Source organism: Dysidea avara, chromosome 6 (assembly GCF_963678975.1).
Source record: "Dysidea avara chromosome 6, odDysAvar1.4, whole genome shotgun sequence".
In the NCBI taxonomy this organism is placed as follows: Eukaryota; Metazoa; Porifera; class Demospongiae; order Dictyoceratida; family Dysideidae; genus Dysidea; species Dysidea avara.
In genome coordinates, this window is record NC_089277.1 from 26,913,188 (window position 1) to 26,940,971 (window position 27,784).

General features: G+C 37.3%; 1 protein-coding gene, 1 long non-coding RNA gene and 2 other non-coding genes across 7 annotated transcripts in view; 1 reads left to right on the forward strand and 3 right to left on the reverse strand.

Moving 5' to 3' along the window:
- Positions 1–27,784, reverse strand: part of LOC136257513 (presequence protease, mitochondrial-like) — a 129,047-nt gene that overhangs the window by 66,107 nt on the left and 35,156 nt on the right. The window contains exons 28-31 of one of the 4 annotated variants that reach the window (XM_066050731.1): positions 27,450–27,518; positions 27,281–27,395; positions 26,538–26,671; positions 25,888–26,102 (exon numbers count right to left, since the gene is read on the reverse strand). The exons of 2 other annotated variants lie outside the window; for them this stretch is intronic. In XM_066050731.1, coding sequence (XP_065906803.1) covers positions 26,000–26,102; positions 26,538–26,671; positions 27,281–27,395; positions 27,450–27,518 — 421 coding nt within the window. In that variant the 3' untranslated portion in view covers positions 25,888–25,999. Of the gene's footprint in view, positions 1–25,887; positions 26,103–26,537; positions 26,672–27,280; positions 27,396–27,449; positions 27,519–27,784 lie in introns of those variants that run through there. One more of the 4 variants, XM_066050733.1, reaches the window with a different exon arrangement.
- LOC136258223 (uncharacterized) lies at positions 4,756–6,443 on the reverse strand. Its single transcript, XR_010702619.1, has 3 exons — positions 6,349–6,443; positions 6,068–6,145; positions 4,756–4,828 (listed from the first exon to the last, which is right to left on the reverse strand). It is a non-coding gene; the product is annotated as an uncharacterized lncRNA (long non-coding RNA).
- On the forward strand, positions 11,113–11,194 carry Trnas-gcu (transfer RNA serine (anticodon GCU)). Its single transcript has one exon. It is a non-coding gene; the product is annotated as a tRNA-Ser (tRNA).
- Trnas-gcu (transfer RNA serine (anticodon GCU)) lies at positions 11,805–11,886 on the reverse strand. Its single transcript has one exon. It is a non-coding gene; the product is annotated as a tRNA-Ser (tRNA).

Below are 27,784 nucleotides of genomic sequence, written 5' to 3' on the forward strand. Positions count from 1 at the left end.
TCCACCAATCATTGTCATTGTCCTTTGTGCTGAAATTCATGCCATTGTGAATTGCCATCAAATCAGTAGTGGTCCCCTGGAATCTGGTACAGTTAGTTTGTAGTTGTCTTCAGCTGATGCAATGGAGAAAGATTGAACTGTTTACATTAGAGAAAGATTTTAGTTCCATCAGCTAACTTGACGTCCATTCCCATTTCCTAGCCACCTTGACCAGTAAGACAATGGAGGGGTCTCCGTCCATACCAAAATTCTTAACTTGCCAAATTCATCTTCATATTCAACCCAGGTCCTGTTAAAACATATTGTCTCCTTTGTACTACCTACCATCCTCCTCCTCCATTGATGGTGTCACAGTAAACATCAGCCTCTAAATGGTCATCTCTGCACACACTAGAAATGGTATAAATCCCAGCTGGTCTAGTCTTTTTGGAGAAAGCAAGACTACCACAACCTAGATCACAGCAATTGTCAATAAGACCATTTTTTGTCCGTTGACTACTGACAAGGCAGAGTGGCAATATCCCAACAGCCACTAACATTATTACAGTAGCAATAGTAGCAGTATTATTCATTGTAGAGCCACTAATGAAACTACATATGTGATCACCTCACAATGTAAACTCTTTTGTAGTACTAGCAAAAGTGCTGAGTCCTTATTGTGTATTGTGGTGATGTGTAGTGGTCGATGTCAAGAGAATATTGTTGATATCATCATGTGGTTGTAATAAGTTACCATAACAAGTTGGTCATGGTGATGTATCATCAAGGAATGCACGCATTTATTACGTACATACAGCAAAGTAGGCGTATGGTGTGAGAGGTTAAGTGTACTTGCACCAGATCACTCAACCACATAATATTAACTTTGCACCATAATTATGTTTCTCTTCAACACAGTAAACCGTACTATTATTATATAGCTACAAAAGATTCTTTGTCACTCACTTAAATCAAATCTCTTCTTTTGCAGCTTTCATATGCATGAAGTCACCAAGTTTTTATTTGATAAGCTATGAGTCAGGAGCTCATGGCTTTATCGAATACATGTCATGTACATTGTCCCTACGGCTACCTAGTTTACAATTACAAATACAAGCAACCAACATACACTATCACTTGAGAAAACAAGTCATGAATGCATGTTGGCTATAGGAATGCATATTAGGAGTGTTGACATGCACTTACAAGTGTTGTGTTAGATTAACTTGCACGTAGTTTCAGGCCAATTCACTGTAGTGTTACTCTTGGATCGACACTTTTCACTGTTAGCAAAGATGAATGCGACACAAAGGTGGATAATGATAAGTCCATGAAGAATGCACTGTATGTACTGCGGTATGGCAAAAGGCACCTCTCAGGCATAAGCAACATTGAACAGTGAAAAAATCAAGCCTGTAGCCTTAGCCGGTATTGAGTTATGCTTGTCTGAAGGCATCAATCAGTTACTCAGTCAGTCAGTAGAAAATTCCAACCAATACTGCTTCATCGTCATCAGGGAAAAGTAAGGCTGGTTTTTGGAGGATTTTTTCATGGGCCACGCCCACACCTTTGTGGTCCCTACTACACAGTACTATCATACTGTATGATACCAGACAGATGCTAAAACCATTGTGGGCCAGTGTGACAATCTAGAAGACTTGCTAGCTAGTTATATGATAAGTAGTTAACACTTGAATCGAGCACCATTTAGTAAGGTAAGGCAGGGCAATTTTGTAGATAATTTGCTTTAGTGTTCATAATTTACAATCAATTGCGACCAAAAAATGACATGTGCTTATGTGCTCTATGCATATCAAATTGTAAGTGATTCGGCATAGCTGTTAGGAGATATGGCACGAAATATTGGAAGGCATCAAAAATGCATGTAGGGTAATTTCGTAGATTTCTGCTGCAAGCTACGAAGATGCAAGAAAACTATCTTACTTTGGTATGAAACACACTACAGAACAAGATTAGTCCTTAAAACAGCCACAGACATTCTGCAGCACTGCATTTCTTGTTCAGTTGATTTCATTGTGCAATCATTCAGTTACGCTGGTTGAGCCACAAATTAAGCTTGGTTTCAGAAATTGCTAGTCGCTAATTATTAATACTAAGCAGGTAGAAACATTATAATAAACCTAATGATTAAAAGAAACAACTCGGAGTGAATTTTGGTACAAAATAAAACTTTTGCAGCAAAATCGTGCTACACTGCTTCAATAAAACTGTTTTCAAAAAAACCAGCAAAGCTAAAATTTACCGCTTTAGTGCAAATTAATCCCCATAGCCTAACATATCTTTACCATAAATGCTGACTTAAAACTGTTGAAAAAGTTACAGCCCAGCAAAATTAAAATTATGAAATTTCCCCACTTACAAAATTTTATTAAAAGCTGGAGTGTGTTGACTCCTTAAACAGTGTTCTTTGTTGAAAAATCACATTTTGTATGGGGAGTATTCTGTGTACAAAATCACTGTAGCAAGTTCACTTTTGATCAAATAATAACATCTACGTACGTAGCTACATCTCTACTGGTGATAGAGAACTGTTGAATGGTGTTCATGAAGTCAAGCATACTGAGTGTTTGCTGAATCCTGGTACTATCCCCATACAATGGCACTTTATATATGCAGATTGGCACTAGATTGGCGAGTGGTAGATAGGAGTGCTGCAATGACCAGTGAAGAACGGGAATATCTCCTGAATCTTGATGTCCTTGATTCTTGGGGCGTCTCATATTCTCTTCTCCTTAATCTCCCTCTCTTTCCATATCAGTCCATGTGTTCTTCACAAAATTATCGTACATGCAGGGTGTACGTACATGTATGATGTACAGTCAGTACTTTCCAAATAAGTGTGGGGCTTTGTTGTTTCTTCAGAAAATTTTTGTGCACACGACATACATATCATGCTCAACTGACAATACTGGGGCTTACTCAGGTTCTCCCCAGCTATGAACTATTGATTCTACAATTTACACTATAGTCACCCACAAAGATGTATGCATATCTTATTTCAAAACATGTATGAGCCTCCAGCACTTCCAGTATACGTATGCCACTGAATGTGGCACCCAATTAAATTAATTACCCACTAGCATAAGTAATCGGTTATCAACCAACGTCTATTATCAGCCACCTTGACGTCTATTATTGTCATACAGAACCCAGGTTCAAACACAGAATTTCGGTACACTTGTGCTGCTTTGTTCTGTCATCCTACATAGCAGTTTAAATTAACTTCTATTGCATTGTACTGTTGGTGAATGATGAGAGGTTTGTTTGTGACTTAGTTTGTATGCGCTAGTCTATTATTCTTGGCGTGAAAATGATATTAGCAGCATATTTAACTATATCCATGTTGTTTCTTTTGTTGTAGTGCACACTGAGCCTTACACATGACATTCAACATAAGAAGAGACTGACTGCAGTTTTTCAAAAGGCTCTAGTGATTGGCTCTGTCGGAATAATCGCCCTTCCCAGTAGAATAATGTTTGTTCACACACTTACGCATCTGTTTTTGAGAAAGTCACCACTGACAGGACTTGGGATTCATGTTCTTTGCACTGTTTACGGTAGTTTTAACCATGATGGATTAGTGGCTGTACAGAGACAGCTGTTACAGGTCATTTATGTGGACGGAAAGACGTGCTGTGGTAGTTGGACGTGATGAACAATGGAGATACCTAGAAGGAAATAGCTCAGAAAACAAAGTGAATCAAAGTAAATATGAGGCTATGTAAACAACTGATTACAAAAGCAAGGGTAAGCTGGAAGAGTGCTTGTAATTTAAAACACACTTACTTGAAATCAGGCACCATCGACTACAGTACTCTTGACTTTTAGAGATTTGGAGGCTGGTCACATGCTGTCAAGTGTTGAAGATATGTTACACTGCTCAGGAGCTAGGTGTACATAGTGGATAAGAAATCCATACACAGTAGATAGAAGTTGTTGGTTAGTATTAAAGGACAAAGAGCTTGTACGTCATTGGTTGCATTGCTGTACATCAGGAAGCAGAGTAGCTACAGCTCTTCTCAGTGGTACCAGGATTACTGTGCTGACTTTTGTGAGACTCTTGATGAAATAATAGTGCTGTTTAATTTGTTTTAAAATGTGTTTAAAGCATTAAAATCCCGAAGTGTTTGTTTTATTAGAAACATTAGAAATTGTACAGTGTATTTCAAAAATCATGCATAAGACCTACTTGAAATTTTGGTGGAATTATGTACAACTAGTACTGGTAGACTATTGGCAAGATTTAGAATTGTGTGGAAATTACAAGCGAAATACCTCAAACCAGATGATAATTGATGTACACAAGTTAACAAGTGGATAATAAATGACCATCGATAATTGATGCTGTATACCACTGTCTTTGGCCGGATATTAATGAAAAACGCCACTGCCTGGGGAGCTGGTATGTTGGGACACCTAGCTGATTAAATTGCCTATTGGCTGGGTATAAAAAGTTTGTGCATATCTTGTTCTAAACAAGAATCTTGTAGGTTGATGTACAACAAGGCCGATAATTGATTGCTTATGAGTTATGCTATATATACAGTCCTGTAACTTTTCACTTAAAGGTTATGGTACATTGTGTAAATGTGTATCACTGAGTATTACATGTGTATGCACACACAGTACAGCATATACGTATGTAAGCTGTAGGTACACCTGTGCTAACGCATGGACAATATGTACAACATATGTACAGTATACATTGTATGTACATACGTAGTATGTACCTCTGGTGTCATCACTAATGTGAGATGATGCTTGTTGTCAAGAAAATATTGCTGGATCTGTTCTTGTAAATAAGTACAGTAGGTGATTTGAGTAACTCCTGTAATATCAAAAAACAATACACACAGCTTTAACATATTAATTAAGTAAAAGAAAATTAAGAATTCTAGGTAACAGCAATATAAATACAGCACTATAAGTCATATAGGTTTGGTTTTTTAGACATAAGATATTTATTAATACATGTGTATACATGTACAGTATATATGTGTATACACTCATATACATTTAAGTCCATTTGTACACACAGGAGTGCATCAAATCCTATGGACAAGGGAGCACGTAACTCCGTAAACAGCGAAATTCAAACATGGCTGCCGTGTACTATAATAAGTAACTTTTAAAATTTCCTAATTAGGATATTATACGGAGGCACATGCTCGAGTACGTCACGTTTCCGCTGCAATGAAGCAAAGCTATGGAAACGAAGTTCAATGGCACGACGGAGGAATAGTAGCACAGGCTTAGCAGGACAGTCTTTCTACAGTCACTAATCATGTGAAATTACATGAAATTACTCCACTTGACTATTCCAAGCTCTACTTTCGACTCGACAATCTTCCTATTAAAGCAGCTTTACATAAGGTGATGGAGTAGCAGCCCATTTAGTGTATCCCTGTTGCGTGTAAGAATGATGTAACCAAATACACATAGTAACATTGGACGCCATGCTTGAATTCGCCCGTAGCATTGGTAGTGTACGGAGTTACACGCTCCCTTGTCTATAGGATTTGATGAGCTCCTGGTATGCATTAGGCATAGGGGATGGCCAAACTATAAGGTTGGACCACTTTTATATAATAAACTAGATCATATCAGTATGACATTTAGTAGAGCAGTCAGTGATACTCAAATACAACATCCAGTGGTTGTACTAATGCGTATTCTCTATATCCATGTAATGTACGGTACTGTATGTGCAACGTATGTGCAACGTATGTACAACTGTAGAGTTCCATCATATACACTGAAATTGTGTTTCTATTATAACCATAGCAAGACTAGAACATATGGTCTGGTCCCACCACACTACACTGAACATGTATGACAGCTTTTGTAGCAGAATCATACACACACGCGCACGCATGCACACACACACACACGCGCACACACAAACACACGCGTATGCACACACGCATGCACACACGCATACACACATGTACGCACGCACCCATGCACATGCACACTCACACACAATGTTGGAAGAACACTCTATAACACGTAAGGTTCATTGTTGAGTCATATCAACAACTCAGTATAGTCATCATTAAATACCAACCTTGAACTCGTCCACTCTACTGTTGACCATCAGATTTGGTACAGGATCACCATCATGGTTCCATGTTGGCATCACTGACTACAGTGTGTACATGCAATAATTGGTCCTTAATCATTTGAACAGATTTGTACCATAACTTATAGTACATACTTACACACACACACACACACACACACAAACACACACACATACACACACACACACACACACACACACACACACTCATACATACGTACATATATGAGAGACATACGTATGCACATATATATCACAATACATACAGCAATTAAGGTCAGTCCAAAATTGGTAGATTGATACTTAATGTCACGTTCTAAATGATGTAATACAGCCTTAATTCTGTCCTCTGGAAAACCTTTCCTATAAAATGGAAGAAAACAAATGGACAACAATATAGAAGAAAAGGAGCTGTATTTATAAGACCACAAGTGGTACTATAATATATAAATAATATACGTTAACTTGGCAAATATCGACATACTATAGCAGTGTTTAGATAAAGGCAAACAAACTTGGTCAGATAAGCAAAGCCTATTCATCTACATACGTAATTATATAGCTCAGTTTCAAATACATAATTATATAGATCCATAAATACTCTAATAGAACAGTCAATTTTACTGTTTAGAGGCTCAACTAGACATACAGTACCTACGTATGAACATAATTATGTGGGCACATACAGGATTATAGTGACACATACGTAGTACTGTTTACAGATCAAGACACACGGTAGTGTGTCGTGTGGCCCAAGAAGCCGGCGTTCCACACCGTGAGTATATTTACAGGAAGAAAGTAAACGCGATTTTCACCCCTTTGTAGCTCCGTGATTCCTTATCTGATTGAAACCAAAGTTGCTACAGAAGTTCCAACTAGGTAGGGGAGTCCACATTCCCAATTTGAAGAAAATCGCTCCAGCCATTTCCGAGATACGAGCGGCCAACGTTTGGGTTTTTTTCTTCATTTTTTTCTTCTACTTCTTTTCGCACACTTTGCAAAATCTGCCATAAAACACGAATGCGTACTCCAATAGGGCTGAAATTTGGCACACTTAAAGAGCTCATTAAGGCGAATCTCAGTACCACGTTTGGTAGGAATCTGATGAACATTCACGGAGTTATGACCAATTATTTGCGTAAAATAAGGTCGAAGGTCTGTCATGCCCACAGGGTAAACCGCTTGAAGGAATGAGCTGAAAATTGCTATGTAGATGGAGTAACTATCGTAGGAGTGCCTTTTTGTGGTTTGAAAGGAATCCAGTTAAAGGCCATCGAGATATGACACAAACCCCAACCTATGTCACAATTACGCGATCGATTTTTATGAATAAAAAACTATTAGTTTTCACGCATACCAGGCAAACCGCTTAGAGCAGTGAGCTGAAAATCGGTGTGTAGCTGGAATAATTATCATAGAAAGTCCTTGTAGTAGTACAGAACAATCGGATTACAAACCACTGAGTTATGATTCCAAAGCCACCTACGTGTAGCATATGCGAGATCGAGATACTCTAATAGAACAGTCACTCAAATAAAGCATTCAGCTACGTTTATAACTTACTCCATTATAGAATTATATGATATTGCAAGTTATTCTGTAGGGAATTCAGCTACAAACAGTTAATCTTATAGACAATTCAGCTACAAGCAAGTCACCCTGTAGAGAGTTCAACTACAAATATGTTGCTGTAGAGAATTCAACTATAAACAAGTCACCTTATAGAGAGTTCAGCTACAACAAGTCACTTTGTAGAGAATTCAGCTACAAACAAGTCACTACGTAAAGGGTTCAGCTACAAAAAAAGCTACCCAGTAGAGAGTTCATCTAGATCAGCTACAAACAAGTTACCTTATGCAATGTTCAGCTACAAGTAAGTCACTCTGTAGAGAGTTCAGCTACAACAAGTCACTCTGTAGTACAAACAAGTCACCGTGGAGAGAGTTCAGCAACCAATCAAAAAACCACCATTTAAAGAGTTCAGCTTTACAAACAAGATATAACTCTATAGAGAGATCAGGTAGAAACTTAACAGATCACACTGTAGAGAGTTCAGCTAGAAACAAGTCATCCAGTAGAGAGATCAACTAGAAAACATCACCTTGTAGAGAGTTCAGGTACAAACAAATCACCCTGCAGATAGTTCAGCTACAAACAAATCACCCTATAGAGAGATCAACTAGAAGAAGTCACCTTGTAAAGAGTTCAGCTACAAAGAAACCACCATGTAGAGAATTCAGCTATGAACAGATCATCCTGTAAAGAGTTCAGCTAGAAACAAGTCATCCTGTAGAGAGATCAACTAGAAGAAGTTACCTTGTAGAGAGTTAAGCTACAAAGAAACCATCATGTAGAGAGTTCAGCTGCAAACAAATCAAACTGTACAGAGTTCAGCTACAAACAAATCACCCTGTAGAGAGATCAGCTAGAAACAAGTCACCCTGTAGAGAAATCAACTAAAAGAAGTTACCTTGTAGAGAGTTCAGCTTCAAACAAACCATCATGTAGAGAGTTCAGCTGCATACAAATCACCCTGTAGTGAGTTCAGCTAAGAAAGGATCACCCTGTAGAGAGTTCAGCTAGAAACAAGTCATCCTGTAGAGAGATCAGCTAGAAGAAGCTACCTTGTAGAGAATTCAGCTACAAAGAAACTACCATGTAGAGAGTTTAGCTACAAACAAATCACCCTGTAGAGAGTTCAGCTATAAACAAGTTATCCTGTAGAGAGATCAGCTAGAAGAAGTTACCTTGTAGAGTGTTCAGCTACAAACAAACCATCATGTAGAAAGTTCAGCTGCAAACGAATCACCCTGCAGAGAGTTCAGCTACGAAAAGATTGCCCTATAGAGAGTTCAGCTAGAAGGAGTCACCTTGTAGAGAATTCAGCTGCAAAGAAACCACCATGTAAATAGTTCAGCTGTAAACAAATCATCCTGTAGAGAGTTCAGTTACGAACAGATCACCCAGTAGGGTTCAGCTAGAAACAAGTCACCCTGCAGAGAGATCAGCTAGAAACAAGTTATCCTGTAGAGAGACCAGCTAGAACAAGTCACTTTGTATGTAGAAAGTTCAGCTACGTACAAAAAATCACCCTGTAGAGAGGTCAGCTAGAAAAAGTCACCTTGCAGAGAGTTCAGCTACAAAGAAACCACCGCGTAGAGAGTTCAGCTGCAAACAAATCACTTGTAGAGAGTTTGGTCAGAAACAGGTCACCCTGTAGAGAGATCAGATAGAAACAAATCACCCTGTAGAGAGATCAGCTACAAAGAAACCATCCTGTAGAGAGTTCAATTACAAACAGATAACCCTATGGAAAGTTCAGCTAGAAACAATTCACCCTGTAGAGAGATCAGTTAGAAGAAGTTACCTTGTAGAGAGTTCAGCTACAAAGAAACCATCAGGTAGAGAGTACACCCAGGTGAATTTGTACACCCAGGTGAATTGGGTGTACATATCAGGCAAATCACTCGGGCCCATGATACAACTATTACATATACATAGATAACCAAAGTAGTAAAGTACACTTTATGTATGTGTATCACTTGTACACTACTTGCAATACAGTACATATGTAAATACTGTTGACAATCAGATAAAACCAAAACATTAAAGCTTAGTACGTACACATGTATGTACATACATACAAATAACATGTACATACACTGTGATTCATGCCTTCATTCAGTGCCAAAATGCATATTAGTTCCACATGTGTAATGGTAACGGAAATAAAGCACAGCATTTGAAAAAGAAGTGAACTACACACACGTACAGTGTATATGAACACTGTATGTGTGCACACACAGTACACTAGGCTTCGTACATACAGTGCACCACCTCAACAAGTAGTATATAAACACACATACTGCATGTATGTACCACACAGAAGTACATCATACATGCATCATTATTGCTATCCTACTAGGGTCCTCTAAGAAGGTTACCTAAAGCTTGTGAATACTGGGAGTCATATCATCTAGCCAAACTCTACTGGATGCAAAAAAATTCAACACAATGGTGAGTTAGTTAAGATTTCAAAGTTTTAAGTGTGCCCATTGTACATACAGTATGTATGCAATATGCTACAGCTGTATCACTTTGATACTGTACTTTGTACGTACATAACTAGTGACTGTACCTTCCCAATAAGAAGCTAACACTGATAGTTGTCTGCTTATCAGGATTGGCTACCATTGTGTCATAAGGACAGTGGACTGTGACCTCTCTCTACAAAAAGAAATGACAAGGAGATACAGTAACACCAAGAGTAAATAATACTCTACAATATCCAGAAAGACTCATTTTTGATGGCCCATACTGGAGATAGACATTCTCTCTTTTATTATTTACTCTTTGTAACACAAATGCTGTATGTAATAATATACAGTGTATGACCAAGTACAATACTTAACGTGAGCATGTCAGAAAAAGTGGCTGAGTAGTTTTACAGCAATGGACTGCTAATGAACAGAGTTATGTATGTGTGGGTTCAAATCCCATCATTGTAAACTAAAACTCTACTGTGTAGCTTGATATTGTTTTTCCACTGCTGCTAGTTCTATAGCAAATAAGAAAGTTTTTTTTAGTGCTACAGAATGCTTTGGGTAAATACACATTTACATAAGAAAGTAAATATGTACTATTATCCTGCTATAAAGTTCATTCTATAGTAGTACCAAGAGTTAATAATAGTGGAGAGGAGAGTGTCTAACACAATACAGAGCCTGTACAAATGATTCAGTGTGATTCAAAGGGATTCTCTCAGACCTGTTAACAAGTGCACACTGCCAGAAAAAGGAAATGTGATGATTGCACATGGGAAGAACAAAGAAATGTGATGATTAAAACAATCTTCACATATAAAATATACTTCAAATCACAGAATTTTACAGAGGAATCCCTTTGAATCACACTAAATCATTTGTAGAGGCTCTGATTGTGTTGGACACTCTTCTCTCAATCATTAACTCTTGGTAGTACAATATCACCAGTAATATAAGAGCCATTTTTGACCATAACCAAAGTAATTAGACAAGGTGGCTGAGTGGTTAAGGCAATGGACTGCTAATCCATTGTGCTCTGCACGCGTGGGTTCGAATCCCATCCCTGTTGATTCCTTTTTTTTTTTCTAATACATTCATCATATAGTATTTTGGAACACACTGACAAATTTTTACCAGACTCCATGATAGCCGTGACACAGATTTGTAGTGTGTATGTACAGTACATCACAGCCAAGTAATGTTTTTAAAATTGCACAAATTGTGACTGCAATATAGTGTATAACCTAACACAGCATAAAAGTAAATATTGGGAACAAACACTGCCTGCAAACATTTAGTGTGATGAGTTGAGGTATCATTTACACAGGGTGTATTTCTACATTTTTTGTTACAGCAGAAGTTATTGTGACATACATATGATATAAAGTAACATATAAATTCCTACACCGTACGTAGCATCCCTTAGCGGATACTTTTGGACAAAGAATGTCCTGTTCAAACATTTGTACAATGTACCTGTACTACGTCATCCAGTTTCACAATAATAAATTATGAGTTACAAAAGGACATACAGTTACCTCAGCTAATGGAGCTAACTTAGCAAAAATGGCTACCAAAATTTATGACCTTAATACTGAGAGACTTAACAACAGCAGAAAAGTGTCAATTAGGACAATGACCTATTCACTTTGTATTACATATAAGAAAAAAAAAAGAAGCGACAAGGATGGGATTCGAACCCACACGTGCAGAGCACAATGGATTAGCAGTCCATCACCTTAACCACTCGGCCACCTTGTCTGATTGCTTTAACCATGGTCACAATTGTGTTCTTGTACTGTAGAATCATTAGGATGTACATGCAGTAAGTACTGTGTTTCATCACAAACAAAATCACTGTTTTTACAGGTATAAGGTGGAGATGTAAACACTGCTGCAAATATACTGAGATATTGTACTGTAGAGACCTACTGTACATGAATGTATGTATGCATCAAAAGGCAACCACTATAAAAAGGTTAGCTACTGTAAATGAGGTTACAATTTATCAAATAGTGTTTTAATTGCACCATCTTAGAACAGACAGCTCCACACACTGCGAACGGGGAGCTCATAAGCATCACAAGGTCACAACTTCGGCACTTATAAGCCCCGGTCCATCAAATTAAAACATACAGTACAATGCACACCAATATACAGCTGTACATTCACTGTACATTTGTGAAAGCCAGTTACTACAACAGATCTTCCAAACAAAGGACACTGTATCTCAGATGTACAGCTTGTATGTACTGTACATAGATTACATACTATATGTACCTTCACTGTAAGTATGGAATTGGACACTGTCCTTAATGAACACGTACCTACAAACTTAAAGCAAGGTCATGACATGACTTGCATGCTTGAAGATAAAAGCTAACAGTTTAATTTTTCCTTAGAAGCAAATGTGTATGTATTATGAACAGCATTAGCTGGTCATGTGGCTTTTGTTCTTAAAATGAAGTGGGCTTTCCATTATCCAAACACCTGTAGTGCTCAGATACAGTGTATGCAAGTCACATAGTTTGGTAGCTACAGCTATCCCCAGGCTCTAATAAAATACTCTAATAGAACATACACCTGTTAGCAAAATACTCTAATAGAACAGTCTCTTGTAGTGTTTGGATAATCAAGGACTGTACATGTGTTTCATTGCTGCAGTTACAACACAGTAAACATATTTAAAGATACTGCCTAAACAGAGAATTATAATCTGGTTTTTGTAATTACAGTATATGCCTGTCATTTGCACATGTGTATGCGCAATTACTAAAATATTGTGTCATCTATGAATTGTTGTACTGTATGTTGTCCACTTTGAGAATCATCACCAACACAAACTGACCCTTTTACACTCTTTGGCACATTCAAGGCTTACAGTGAAATCACAACAGTAGATAAAAACCATTTGAAACCAAACACATCTGTGCAAGGACAAGGTGGCCAAGTGGTTAAGGCGATGGACTGCTAATCCATTGTGCTCTACACACGTGGGTCCATCCTTGTCGAGGCTGAGTTTTTTTTGTTTTTGTTTTTCTGCTTGGAAACTCTACAGTATACCCTGATAAAGACAAACCTTTTTGATCTCCGTCACACACATAAATACCAAGTGACTATTTATACAATACATATTTTAGCATTACATATAGGGGTTGGAAATGTCTTTATAAACAAATATCAGTAAATTTTTTGCACATTATCTTGATAACTACTAATATTGCAACATGTCTCTTGAATAACTCATAACTAGTCCATATCAACTGACCTGCCTGTCCAATTTGTTTTCAAATTCCAAGAATGTTGATTTATTGCATAGTAGCTGGTTGTCACTACCTAACATTGTATGCCTGAGCTATACCCATGTTGTTTTTTTGTACAAGATGTTGCATCATACTTAACAAGGGAATAGAAACTGTGCTTGTTACAGTGTATCACAATTTCACTTTTACATATCAAATCATCGATATCAGTAAAATATTGAATTTCTCAATATTATTGAAATATTGCCCACCCTAGGACCGTACTACATGTAATACAGGGTCCGGGTAGTTGTAGCATGGAGCATGCGGCCCTCAGGCAGTCGGGAATACATATCAGGCAAAGCCCGAATGCCCCCGTGTTACAGCCAATATGTAACACTTATCAGGCTAATAGCCTGTACAGGGCGATCAATCACCCAAGCCAATACGAGTGCAGCCACTGGATGTATTATATATGCATACCTGATTACGGGTCAGCAGCTAGTACGTTCTGGTTACGATGAACGGATATATCCTAGAGATATCACAGAGAATTTCAGTTATGTGAGTTTAATGTTTTAATCAGTGCTATTGAATCGCTCATGGAAAAAGTATGGAGTTCGCTAAAGGCCTTGATAGGTAAGCTTGCTTGTAGAGTGGTTACTCCATGCAGAGTGGTAGCTTCGTGACGGGGGGCATGTCCATATTCGAAAACATGCGGAAACGATTGGTGAATAAGTTATAGCACTAGTTCTCACCTTAGCCCAATGGTTTTCAACTTGTAGGATGGCGAAGATAACAAAACGCTCTCAGCCTGAGTGGTTTTCATGGTGAAATCCAAGTTGTGCATCCTTATCACGTGAGTATAATCCGAGGTATAATCGATCCCCACAATTGATTTCGGCCTCAACATCTATATAATCACTGCCCAGTTGTAGCCCGGCTACTTTGATCTAAGGTGTGAAAGTGTTACATGTAATGCGCCTATCAATTGTAACCCCAGTACCCCCAGTACGGGATCCATAGGGGGTTTATAAGGGGGTTCACCTACAAAGTTACCCCCAGTAGTGGGGCTTTTGACACAGACATTTTATAACAATCGAATTGTGTAACTGTATTTAGTTAAATCACGTGACGTTGACCCGTAGCCAGCGAAGCGGCGTTGATCATGGAGTGGGGGAATACCTCGGGAAATATAGGTAGGGGATTAGACAAACACTTAGGCCCCAGTAGTGGGGTTATTGCTCTTGCAGGGTGTCAATCCCCACCTTGTCCCCACATGGCCCGTACTGGGAGGGGTAGGGGCCTAACTTTGATAGGTGCATAATGTTGTTGAAACCATCATAATAAATGAGACATGTATATACATTTACAAATTCAGTAACCCTCGGTCACATGCGACCACAAGGCTGGTGATCAAGTGATACCAACGTGGGCATGGCAAGGGAGAAAAGTAATTACAATTACAAACAAAAACAACAATTACAAAACAAAACAAAAATATTAAATTACAAGTACATTATCACAACCACTCTCAGCAATCCCTTGCCATAAAAATCCTCTGGGATGCAGTCATACAAACCTTCGAGGCATCATCCAGCAGCCGTCGAACCAGTGACCTTGTGATATTGATGTCCTTATCAATAAAATGTAATACATTGTAAGTGTTAGTGACTGAAAATTGCTGGAAGTGACCTAAAACGCTGATCTCAAGAGTCTCATAAAAGTTGGTAACATTTAACCGATCTAGCTCTGATAGAATTTGGTGGTATTCAGCCTTATTTTGTTTGCGAGATCTAGCCTGCTCAAGATGGTGGGCACTGTCCAATGGACATGTCAGTTCAAATAAAAGTATACTAGAAGTGACGGTATTATGGATAACAATGTCTGGTCTAAAGGGGGTCACAATCACATTAGGTGGAAGTGTAGATGGGGGTGACTCACTGGCTCGCAAGTTAGGAAGGTCAGCATAAACCCGGATATAGGGCAAGTCAATGTAAACCCTGATGAAACTGTCGACCAAAGACTGAATGACTAAATCATGTCGATAAGTGTACCTTTCCTGAGATAACGCAACCGGACAGCCCCCCAAGACATGAGCAGTAGTCGGACGTGAGGAATCACAAAGTACACATTTTGCATGACACTGTATATTCCACCTTCACAAATTCATGGCAGTTGGCAGAGTGTCCGAAGCCGCCCGCAAAAGAAATGACAGCTGACCAGGATGCATACTGGATAGTAATCGGTTCCAAGTTCGACAAGAGGTCTCAAGCTCGGCAGAGTCTGCAAACTTGCACTGAACAGAAAGTGTTTGAAGATGATCCTCAGAGGTAGATTTAACCTCGCTAAGTAGCTGAGTCTTAGCTGTCACATACAATGATCTCGCAGTAGGTAATGAAGAGAGTTGCTTCCTGGCTGTAGATAGGATGGAATAATCACAATCCTGAAATTGCAGAAATTCTTGCCCTAGATGTAGATGCACGCCTAGCTCTTGGAGCTTAGGGTCTGAGGAAGCACTGATACATGACAACAAGCTAATCTTGGCCTCCCTTGTAACATTAGATACACTTGGGCAGCATATCCCCGGGTAATAAAGGACTACACGTGTTGCACTTCTTGGTAGATGTAGCCATCTTTTCAAGTAGCGAGTAGCCATAGACTCCATCTTCGATATGGCAGTAGGTGTAACTGCATCCACACTAAGGTGGAAACGCAACAGTGATAAAATGTAGTTTCGATAAATCCAAAGTTTGTATTCTCCACGTATGCGCAGGGTGTCAGTAGCTGATAGTAATCCTGTTATCCGGCCTACCATACGTTTATTAGCAGATCTCTTTGTAGCACTTAATGATACACCAATAAGCTTTCCCAAAAACTTTGTGCCACCTTCAGTAATTGACCTTGTAACACCTTTAGATAAAACTATTCCTTTCTGCAAACACTTAGAGCCGTCGAATAGGTACGATATACACTTCACAGGTTTGAAAGATAGATCCAAGTCACATGCTCTACGATCAACTGTTTGAAGAACACTAACATGTATATCAAAGTTATCAGAAACCAACGTAACATCATCAGCATAACCCATCACTGAATGCTCACTGGAGTTAACTACTTTCAATGAAGACTTTGCCTGATATGTATGCCTGGTTGCAGGCCTGAGAGCATACATATCAGGCAAAATCCCTAATGTCCTATGTATGTTACAGCTAATATGTAACACTGTCGATCTGTAGCAGACTAATAACCTACACCGGGCAACCAATCACCCAAGCCTATACGTGTGCAAGTTCTGGATATATTATACATGCCTGAAAGATTCAATTATGGGTCAGCAGCTGGTATGTTCTCACTATGTTTAGCTATGCTACAATGAACAGTGAAATCCAAGAGATATCACAGAGAGTTAGTTTTGGTTATGCAAGATTAATGCTTTAATCAGTGCTGTTGAATCGTTTATGGCATAATTACCAAGTTTACGTACTAAAGGCCTGGATGGGTTAGCTTGCTTGTAGAGCGATTATTTCGTGTAGAGGGGTAATTTTGTGTAATGTGGGTGTGGTCCATATTCAAAAACATGTGTGCTTGCTATAGCACTAGCTCTCACCTTGGCCCACCAGGCGGCTCCTTTGATCTGAGGTAATACATTCCATATTGTTGGCCAATGTACAATACATACACCAGTATTTTATGGTTAACAGGACTTTTGATACTGTACTACTACAAAATTAAAACCAATTTGATACAGATTTCAATTCATTCACAGGAAGCATACTACATAGATGGAACTGAACTACATGTAAACTAATATCATACACACTATAGTACGCACAGTTCGTATGCAAACACACATTATGTTGGCTTACAGGTTCACTCCATCTTGGTTCCAGTGGTACACTGAGGCTGGGAGAAGATCTTGTGAAGTGTTGTAATATGTCTGTATTAATCTGTTCTAAGTTGGTGGCCAGAGGGAAATCCCCATATGTAAAGAACCTGCAAGAAATGGATCATGGCTATCAATTCTACTACTGCATATTCGGGGTACTTTCGAAATAGGAAATTTTGTAGAAAGGGAAATACGTACCTGGATTTCGAAGGTTTTAAATAGTACATAAGTTATATATAATTAAAGTCCAGATTGATTTCAAATGTTTCATTACAGAGATACAGTACATGTATGCTTGACTTCACTGATGGAATAATCCTACCCCTTACACACATATGTCTTGGAGACAAGAGTGGGGGGGAGCAAATCCACAGGCTTAATAGCATTTACCTCTAAAACAGCTGAAGATGGCATCAATTCTAACAATGGCCATTCTACGTAGATCAACTAACAGGTATATACGCTACATACAAAAAGCAGGTGGGTAGTTCACAACAACTGTAATTTACATGTATTTTACAACTTTTTATCACAAATTCTTTTGGAGTTCAAGCAACCATATAGTAACACAATAAACACAACAATGAACAATAATTTCTATACCTGGTATTAGATGGATGGTAGTGGTTCTTGTGGAATTCTTTCAAGTTCTCCCACTAAGGAACAGCACATACATGGATGGATGTACGTAATAGTAGTCACAGGAAATACAGTGTACGTATCATATGGTATACTTCAGTGCCCAATACAATATACCCAGAGTAAATTATTGAGTGGTAAGATTACACAATGTATGAAAAGTGCGCATCTGAATTTCAGTTATACGTATGTGTAGTTAACTGAACTCCACATATTCTATTAGGGTAATGACTTACATGTATTAGAATAATTGAAAATTTCATAAAACTTTGTAAGTACAAGGCGATTTTCCAAACAGCTTCAGGGTTATGGACTTTTCAGTTATTTGAACACTGGGTGGTCCCCAAAGGTTTGGATAACTACTAAAATTTCATGCAGGATAGACATGTAGAGCTACATAGTGAGTAGTTCTTCAGTGGAGAATCAACCCAAAGTAATGATGTACTAATTTTAGAGCTGAGGTGATTATTACATTGTTCCTATCTACTGAACAATCCTACATGGTAACAGTGATGCACTAGTATCAGTATTGGCCTTATTTGGCAGTATCAGACTTATATCAGTAAACCTATAACTGCCCAATACCACACCGATACTTTGGTGTATGACATCATTTAATTGTATATGTAGTGCATTGAACGGAGTTGAGCAAGAGCTGATATAAGCCATAAACGATTGATATCCTTGTGATTGATAGCCACAAAATCAGCTAACTGCAGTTGATGACATTAGCTAATGTGTTTAATAAGTTGTTTTATTGACTATTATTAGAATAACATAGTTGTTTCTTGTGAATAATGTTCGTTAGCAAAATAATTATTGGTATTGATTCAGTAGTGAAAAAGTGGCATCGTTGCATCACTACATAGTAATGCATGTCTAGACCATGGCCTGTCTGACTGAAATTTGTTTTATTTATGTTACTGGGTAGACGGCAATTGCTGATATGCCCATGGGGTGATCAACATTCCAAAGAAATCACACATATGCATAAAACATACAGCGATAGACAATAAGTACTTAGTAAATGTATCTACATTTTCTAATTCAATGACAGTTACTGGCAAACTGTTCCAATCTTTGATTGTTCTTGGAAAAAAAGAATGCTGGTAATAACTGGACTGTTTTCTGGGTTGGATAAAGTGGTGAATTGTACAATAGTATATCAAGTTTAAGGCAAGGTGTTTAACTAAAACAAACACCCTGAATATCAAACTATTCTTTGCACACCAGGCCATTGTCCAAACGTACATGACAAGGTTTGCAATATGAAGTACTCTACAGTGTATCTTTTCTAATCCAGTCATTTAACAACTTTACAGGTTATTGAATTAACAGGATTAGTATGTGACTCCATTCAGGGCTACATGTAGAACACACTTGCTATACTCTAATAGAACAATAGCATCTGTAATTTGGATAGTTCACAATACTTGACTGTATAAAATAAGAAGTACTAGTGCACACAAACTAAATCTATGGAGTAGTACAAGCTACAGTAAATGATAATGCTAGCCAAAACCTTTGAGGTATTCATAAGCAGTTCTTGTGCACTCACTCACAGTTCAGACAACATTGTGTTTGGCACTCACTGTTAAGTTTGTGATGTCTTGTGGAGTACCTCCACTAACATGAGAGTAGGTGTGGCTTGGTAACAACTTGCACTGCAACTCTGTCACATAAATGTTCTCTGGATTAGCCTGCAATGAAGGGATATGAATCACTAGTAATGCATGTGAGAGATAAGCATAGCATATTATTACACTGGCACAGTTTCTAGCTATAGCAAATTACTGATCCTTGCTTATCCAATTGTTAGGTTATGACAGAAGTACCCACAGAAAATAATCGCAAGGTGTAATTTGTTCTGTTAAAACATTTTGCTTGTGTATCGTGCATGAGTGTGTATACGGTAAAAACGATCGCACACAGATTCTGATCAGTAGCTATGTATCAAAATGGGAGGGAAAACACTAATTGACATACCTATTATGGTAGATCCTAACGTCAAGTGAACGCACTCAGACAATAACTACAAACAGGTAAAGCACTTGGAAAAGTAATTTTACACAATTATCTAGTCCTGATTACTATATCATAAAGTGGAACCTCTCTTAACAAACTTCCCGAATTAAGGACACCAAAAACCTCCATAATAAGGACAAACATTTTGGTCCCAACAGGTCTGGTTAATACATTTTTACCTCTAAGAGAGCCACATTACAGTGAATGTTGGCCTAAAGTTTTCAGTCCAAAGTTATCCGTGGTAGAGAGGTCCCACTATATACACAAGAAACAAAATACTCTAATTGAGCGGTCACTATCAACTTTGAGGTAAAGCATATGAGGGACACTCATATTCACATTTGTTTAGAACTACAGTCAGTGTTAACCAATAAATTTGTGTACACACAAATAATATCAAACATACAAAAACTCCTTTTATCTCTTTGAACACAACACCTTTGTAGATAATCTGTGAACTGTTGTCATGAACATCTTCATGTTCCAGTCTCCATCCCTCTTGCCTTTAATATCATGTCACAAAAAGCTAGACACTAAAAAATACAGGAATGCATACACACGTACATACATGTACTACCTGGTATTATTCTTATGTATGTATAAAAATAAGGTCTAAATGTAAACACTTTCTGTACATACATTGCCAACAAACTACACTATTTTGTATTTCCTCAGAGAGCACGGCCTCTCTATATGAGCACAGTGCTTCACAAATTTAGAAACTTTGTTTTCAGGTAAATATAATAATACAATTAACTTGTTGAAAATCTCTACAGTGGGTCCTCTGAACACCTTTGTACTTAGAGTAACACAGAAGTGTTCAGATAAGTGAAGAGAGTCCAGCTACATTGGAAGTCAGCTCTGTAGTAAGTTCAGCTACAAACAAGTTATGTTATACCTTGCAGAGATTTCTGCTACAAGCTAGTCTACCTAGGAGAAAGTACATGTAATAATGTTCACACAGTATTAAGTTTTGTAAAAAATGCATCATTAAAAATATTCAGAGAATCAGTTCAGCTCTTGATGTCTTCCTCCTTTCTGCAGCAAAAAAAAAGAAACTCCAAAACTGGCCACAGGCTGGATTTGGAGTATTCAAATACAAAAAGAAGGATGTCTACAGAAACAACCAAGCTGTGAAAAAGGGTGTATCCCCAAAAAAGCCAGGGTGAAAAAAGATGTGAAATCAAAGGTGGTGGACAAGAAATGACTGTGATGGTAGGTTAATGGCAAAATTTTTAATGACGGCAATTCAGATGGATTTAGTGCCGAATCCTTGGAGAAGGAAACACAAATTCACCCGAATTGTCATTATTAAATTTTTGTCATTAACCTACCATAACAGTCATTTCTTGGCCGCCACCTTTGATTTCACATCTTTTCACCCTGGCTTTTTGGGGCTGCACCCTTTTCACAGCTTGGCTGTTTTGTATAGCTTAAATTTACATGTATTAAAATATAAATGAAAATATTGGATACTAAACAAGACTCAGTATGCCATGGACATGAAGCCACAAACAGCTGTTACATTTTCAGCCTCATTAAACAATCTTCCATAATAGCTCATCCTGATGGTCACTGTCATTAATTAGTAAACCTCACTCAGCAACATTGCATGGATATGAACATCACTTTATACAGAAACCAAAACAGTGTCAACACCATCTATGAACTGTATGTATAAAAGGAGGCAAGTGCGTGTACACTGTTGATGGATAACAATGGTTCTACTGACAGAGATATTACTGCTAACTGTTTGAAGAAAGCAAACAAAGGTATGTATATATATATGTACTAATAATGTGTAATTCGCATTATGAAAAATGTATGACACATCTATGTGCATGTGTGTACATATATTCAGTAGTTACAGTTACAAAGTATAATGTTGGGTTAATATTTCATTGCTGAAATGCTTGCTGTTTACTCACATTCATGATCATACTCACTACCTTTAGCAGACAAAACTACATGAACTATGAGAATTACAGTTTTATTTCTGACATCTTTTGCTGTCATCTACCTAACTGATGCTGTGGAGGTGACTGATGAAGATATCAATTCTCCACTAGTCTCTTACCTACCTGCTAAACTACAACAATTGGAATCAAAGATCATGGTTAGACCAAATATCAGGACCACTAGACAGATTACACAAAAGCCTACTAAACCACCTGTTGTTGCTGATGACAAACAGTGTAACTGTCAACCTGGTGTAGTCACCTATGTTAGATGGGGTAATTCTACTTGTCCCTATGGAGCAGATACCATCTACTCTGGAGTTGTAGCTGGATCATGGTGGGAGCATGAAGGAGGTGCAGCTAATCCACTGTGTTTACCTCCTAATCCTCAATATTTGAAGTATCAGTTAGGTTATCAAGGACATTCAAGATTGTATGGAGCTGAACATCAGATAGACAGAGGTAGCCCAATTAATCATACCATGAATCGTAATATTCCTTGTGCACTCTGCCAGGCTTATGGTCGTACTAACAACATAATGATCCCTTCTCGTTATGAGTGTCCTCCAGGATGGAATACTGAGTAGTAGTGGAAGTGATACTAATGGGAAGCTCTTCTACAATATTGAAGCATATTGTGGTCATTTCATTCCTTGTAGTGATAAAGAACTCACTTGTGTAGTGTGTACCAAGTAACTCACACCATTAGGAACAGTAATTAGCATACAATTCACCAGGCAATAATTTCTGCATGTTTGTGGTTTGTGAACAAAGATGCATAGTTGTACTGTACAATACATACGTATGTCTTGGTACATAATATACAGTTTAAAATATACACAAAGATCCTGAGCATATTGCAATTGTATACTAGTGATTACTAGGTTTGCAAAATTAATTTTACTATGATGCAATCTTTCTGGCTACAGAAAGTGTCAATGGAGTGTTTCTATGATCCATCACATCATGGGAACTGGGTTTTACAATTGCTTGTGCAAAATTAATTTTACAGTCACAGAATGTATGTTGTTTTCAAAGAATTATACATTATCCTCGTACTGGTAAATGTTGCCCTCTTGCTTTGATCCACTTCATTCTCTATACTTAACCATTTTGCATCAGGTGGTGGAATTACTGGTGCACTAGCTATCATTAAATTGGTCCACTTCTTATGCTGGCTTCTCATCTGCTGAGGTAAATAAATGCTTTGCTGCTAATAGCTAGCAATTCATGTCTGTCTATTAGCTCCAATCCTTGGTCCTCTGAAATAAAATGTATTTTTTTGAACACCAAAGCATACAATACAATACATATCACATTCAAAGGAAATGTTCTATAATATATAACAAGAAAACTTACTTAGAGAGTACCAATTAAGAAAATGATTATGCAATCGTTAATGGTCCGAAAAGGTTTTCTAGTCCAGTAGGTTTTTTATTGTGACAATTCTATACTTTGATCAGCAGACTGCAAAGAATTATTAGAGCCTTTATTTAACCTGTATGACCATGATCAATATCTACTGACTGTTTTATTAGAGTAATATACAGCAAACAATGGGAACACTGCAACACAGACTACACAAAGTAGCAAGTGCTGTAACAAACACAGCAACAATTAAATAATAATTATTATTATTATGGTGGGCCAGGAAATACTCAAAGCATAAAATATTATCATAGTTGTGTTGCACAATTTCCATCACTTTTGGTTTTATTCAGCTGCATATATACATGGGCAGCTGGCAACAATATTACAACCATGTATATAAAAGGCACTGCTAATTATAAAGAAGATTCACTGCACAACAATTAACTTGAAAAATTTAAGAAGAAAATTTCTTTGACTTAAAAACACCAATAGTGGATATAGCAAGTGTTAAATGAATGGTGGTAGCTCTTGTGGAATTCTTTCAAGTATATACGTACGAAACAGCACGGCATACTATAATCTATAATATCCATACACAATGTACTGTAACAGTGGAGAGTCAAATTACGATTATTATAATTACTATGCAAATGTCAAAATGACTATTCTATTAGAGTATTTTGTCCTCAAGTGTATGCTTTATTAAAGTACACAGAAAAACATGTATACAGTAATGGTGCATGTGAGTTAGCTACCTGGTACACACATCACAAGTTGGCATAATTGTTATATTACAGTTCTAGAAAATTTGCTGACTGGTTTCCAACTACTTTCTGGAAACATGGTGTGTGTGTGTGTGTGTGTGAGGGGCCAATCATAGGAAAAAAGGACTTACTATATATTATATTATTTTTAAAACTTTTCAGTAAAAGTCAGTAGAATTCCATAGGTAATTACAGTGAAATCTTGATTATCCAAACTATGCATAATTGGGGGAAAGCCTCTGAAAGGGTGTTCATACATACATTATTTTATATGCAGAGCTTTGCTCAACTACTCTAATAAAGCATACACTTGTTGACAAAATACCCTAATTGAGCAGTCAATTTGTGTTTGGCTAATCAAGAGTTCGGTTAATCGCGATGTTTGGATAATTGAAGTTCCACTGTATAGTAAATTACATACATTAAGAAATTAGACCTGTTTTAAATTTTTTGTAACTTTGTGAAACAGTTGAGTATATTGACTTGAAATGAATAGCTGGGAAGTTGTGGAATTCTTTGATTAGCATAACTCAAATTCCATGCTTAGTGCTATTTCTTATGCCCCCTCGTACAATATTCAGTGGCAGATTTGGGGGTACATCTCCAGCACCATCCCATAGCTCAATGACAGATGCATTATGGGGCATTTGGGGCAACCCCCCCCCCAACCTTACACTGTTTTCCCTCTGTCGAAGAGCCATACTTCCTTTGATAGAAATATTACAAACCTTGTCAGACCAAATTCAATTTATATAATTCATGAAAACTGCATATTACCACCATTTATTTCAAACACAACTGCCGGTCAAACTGTAACTCATCACCTTGTACATACTAAGCGCCTGTAAAAAGAAGTATTGTGCTGCTGGTGCATGTTTAAGACTTAATAGCTTTTTATGACTACCATCTACAAAAGGTCATAATGAAAAAAATTAACCTACCATAGAGTAGTGCTGAGCAATATGACAATATTTTAGTCAATATGACAATATTTTAGTCAAACCATGGTATCTGTTTTTGATACAATCCAATTTTTAACTACCGCAAATACCGTGAATTCTAAACCATAAGTCTTTTAGTAGCTAAAATAACATATCCTGTGTGAAGAAGTCTACTTACAGCACATATGAATGGATATATACTGCAGTAAATATATTGCAATTGGTTTTCAACACAATTCTGTCATTAATGGAAAATTTTTAGGGTTATTTCTGTGTCTAAATCTAGTACTGTAGGTCTAAAATAGCATCATACTAAGGTGTGCCAATAATTTAGTCATACCGCAATACCATGTTGACTATACCTTACCGTTTATGAAATAACAAAACCGCTCAGCACTATACCATAGAGAGTGATCATTGCTGCTTAAAAAATACAGTGAGAGTCAGCTCTCCCCCAACTTAGCCTGTTTGTGCCCCTCCCCTTGCCAGCTCCTGTAGCTATAAATATATATATATATATATATATATGTCCTACTAGAAATTTTATTAATTTATTTTTTACAAATTAAAAATGAACATTGGTCCTCTGATGTGATTGTAGCTATAAATATGACAATTGATTTTAGGCTAGAACTAAATTCACGACTGTCGCTAATCCCTACATGTATACTCTTTTCATTAAAAGTCCTGAAACAGATTTTAAAATACCTTTAGTGTCTGGGGATGTGCCTTCAGATTCCCTGAATGATATAGCTACCCTTGTCATGGTACACCCTTCCTTGGATCCACCCCTGCTATGTAATAAAACAAAGTGACATTGACTTGAGTATTACTCTTGTCATTATCATTATATACGCAGCATATTATTGCTATGCAGGGATTCCTGAAGTTCTTAGTACAGCAAATTTGCTGACTTTACACCTGCTACAGTGGTCCAAGACAAGTACTACAATGTTATTTAACTAAACAGAGCTATGCAGTACATTTACACTTGTAAGTATAATTGCATCATAAATTAATACACCACAGAGCTGCATTATCACTCCTAGTTACTATTGTGAATAGTCCATCCATTTTCAGTGATGAGGTTGCTGTTCTCTGGACCAATTATTGCTGAAGACATTGAATCTTTACTATCACCAAGGTATCTACATAGCACACACAACTAGTATAAAATGGTACCAGTATTTTGTCATGTACAAAATTTTATATACATATCACATAATGCTTAGATGAACACATAACAAATTGTACATAAAGTACAAAAAAAGTGAAATCCACACAAAAACAGCCAAGCTGTGAAAAAATGGTGTGGCCTTTAAAAGCTTGGGTGAAAAAAGTTTTGAAATCAAAGGTGGCAGCCAAGAAATGGCTGCAATGATGTTAATGCTAAAAAAATTTAATAATGGATGTGTGCATTGTTAAAATTTATTAGCATTAACATCATTGCAACCATTTCTTGGCCGCCACCTTTGATTTCACAACTTTTTTCACCCAAGCATTTAAAGGCCGCACCATTTTTTCATAACTTGACTGTTTTTGTGTGGATTGTACATACATTATAAAGAAGCATGACAACCAACCTTGCTGCAACTTCCATCACAGATTTTTTGGATACAGCAAACAGTTGATCACGGTGCTGTTGTCGCAGTTCATCTGATATTCCTTGTAAAAACAATGTTAACCCCTTGCTACCAGGACTAACTGGGGAATCAACCTGGTATTTAACAAACAGTATGACTTAAACAGAAACACGTATTAATGATAAATATGTACTCTATCACTTCACTTTTATGTCAATACATAGAATAGTTCTCTATGTATGTATATACATACAGTATAAACCAGTTGAAGCTTTGACTACTATAGTACTGTCAAAAAGATAAATTGTAACATTAGGAAGGGGCAAACTTTGTAAGTAAAGGTGCAAGCGGTAGGTACAAATATTAAATTAAATCTATAGCAAACTGTAAAATTTGAAAGAATAATTTTTTTTACCAGATTCACAAAAATTAGTCCTTAATAAGCAAATTTCATGCACTGACCCTTACGTAGCTTTCAAAATATTTTTGTGGAAATTTTATTACGCCTATAGCTAAACTACCATATTTACCTGGTTAAATGCCACTGCTTTTATTATCTTAGTTCAAAGCATTGATGCAGCGACTATTCAAACTCAACACTTTTCATTGCTTGAAAACAACGTTTAAGACGTTACTTTCAAAATTGTTTGTGGCATCACTCAAGTGTGCTTTTATTGAAGGTGTGGTATCTAACCAAGTGAATACGATGTTTCTTTAAAAAATAGCACTGTCAGGACACACACCTGAGAGAAGACTCCCAGCTTAGCTTCATCAACATCTTGATCACTGAAATTACCATTGATGGCCCAGTCTATACAGTTCTCAAATGACTTGAATGTTTCCACAGAATTAGGGTCCCTAGAAACACAATTACTTGTAGCAAGTCAAATCAATTTTAGCTTGAAGTCATACCGATAAGAGAAGAACGAAAACACACCAGCTGAACTTTTAGCTCCTGCACCATATGCACCACCTTTTTCTCTAAAAGAAGAGGAAACAAGTAAAATAAAATAAACAGGATAACATACAAATACACTTGTAAGCGTGTACTGTACGTGTTTACATAGTAAAGAGTCAGAAATACTACTATACTCACATTGCATACACAGAGTAGTGGCTGTTGAGTGGTAGTGGTGGCTATTATATTTAAGTGGTGGTTGGTACCAACCAAAAAAAGCCACTGAAGATCAAGATACTCTAATAGAACAATCACCGTATAATGAAATATTCTAATAGAATGTTCAAAG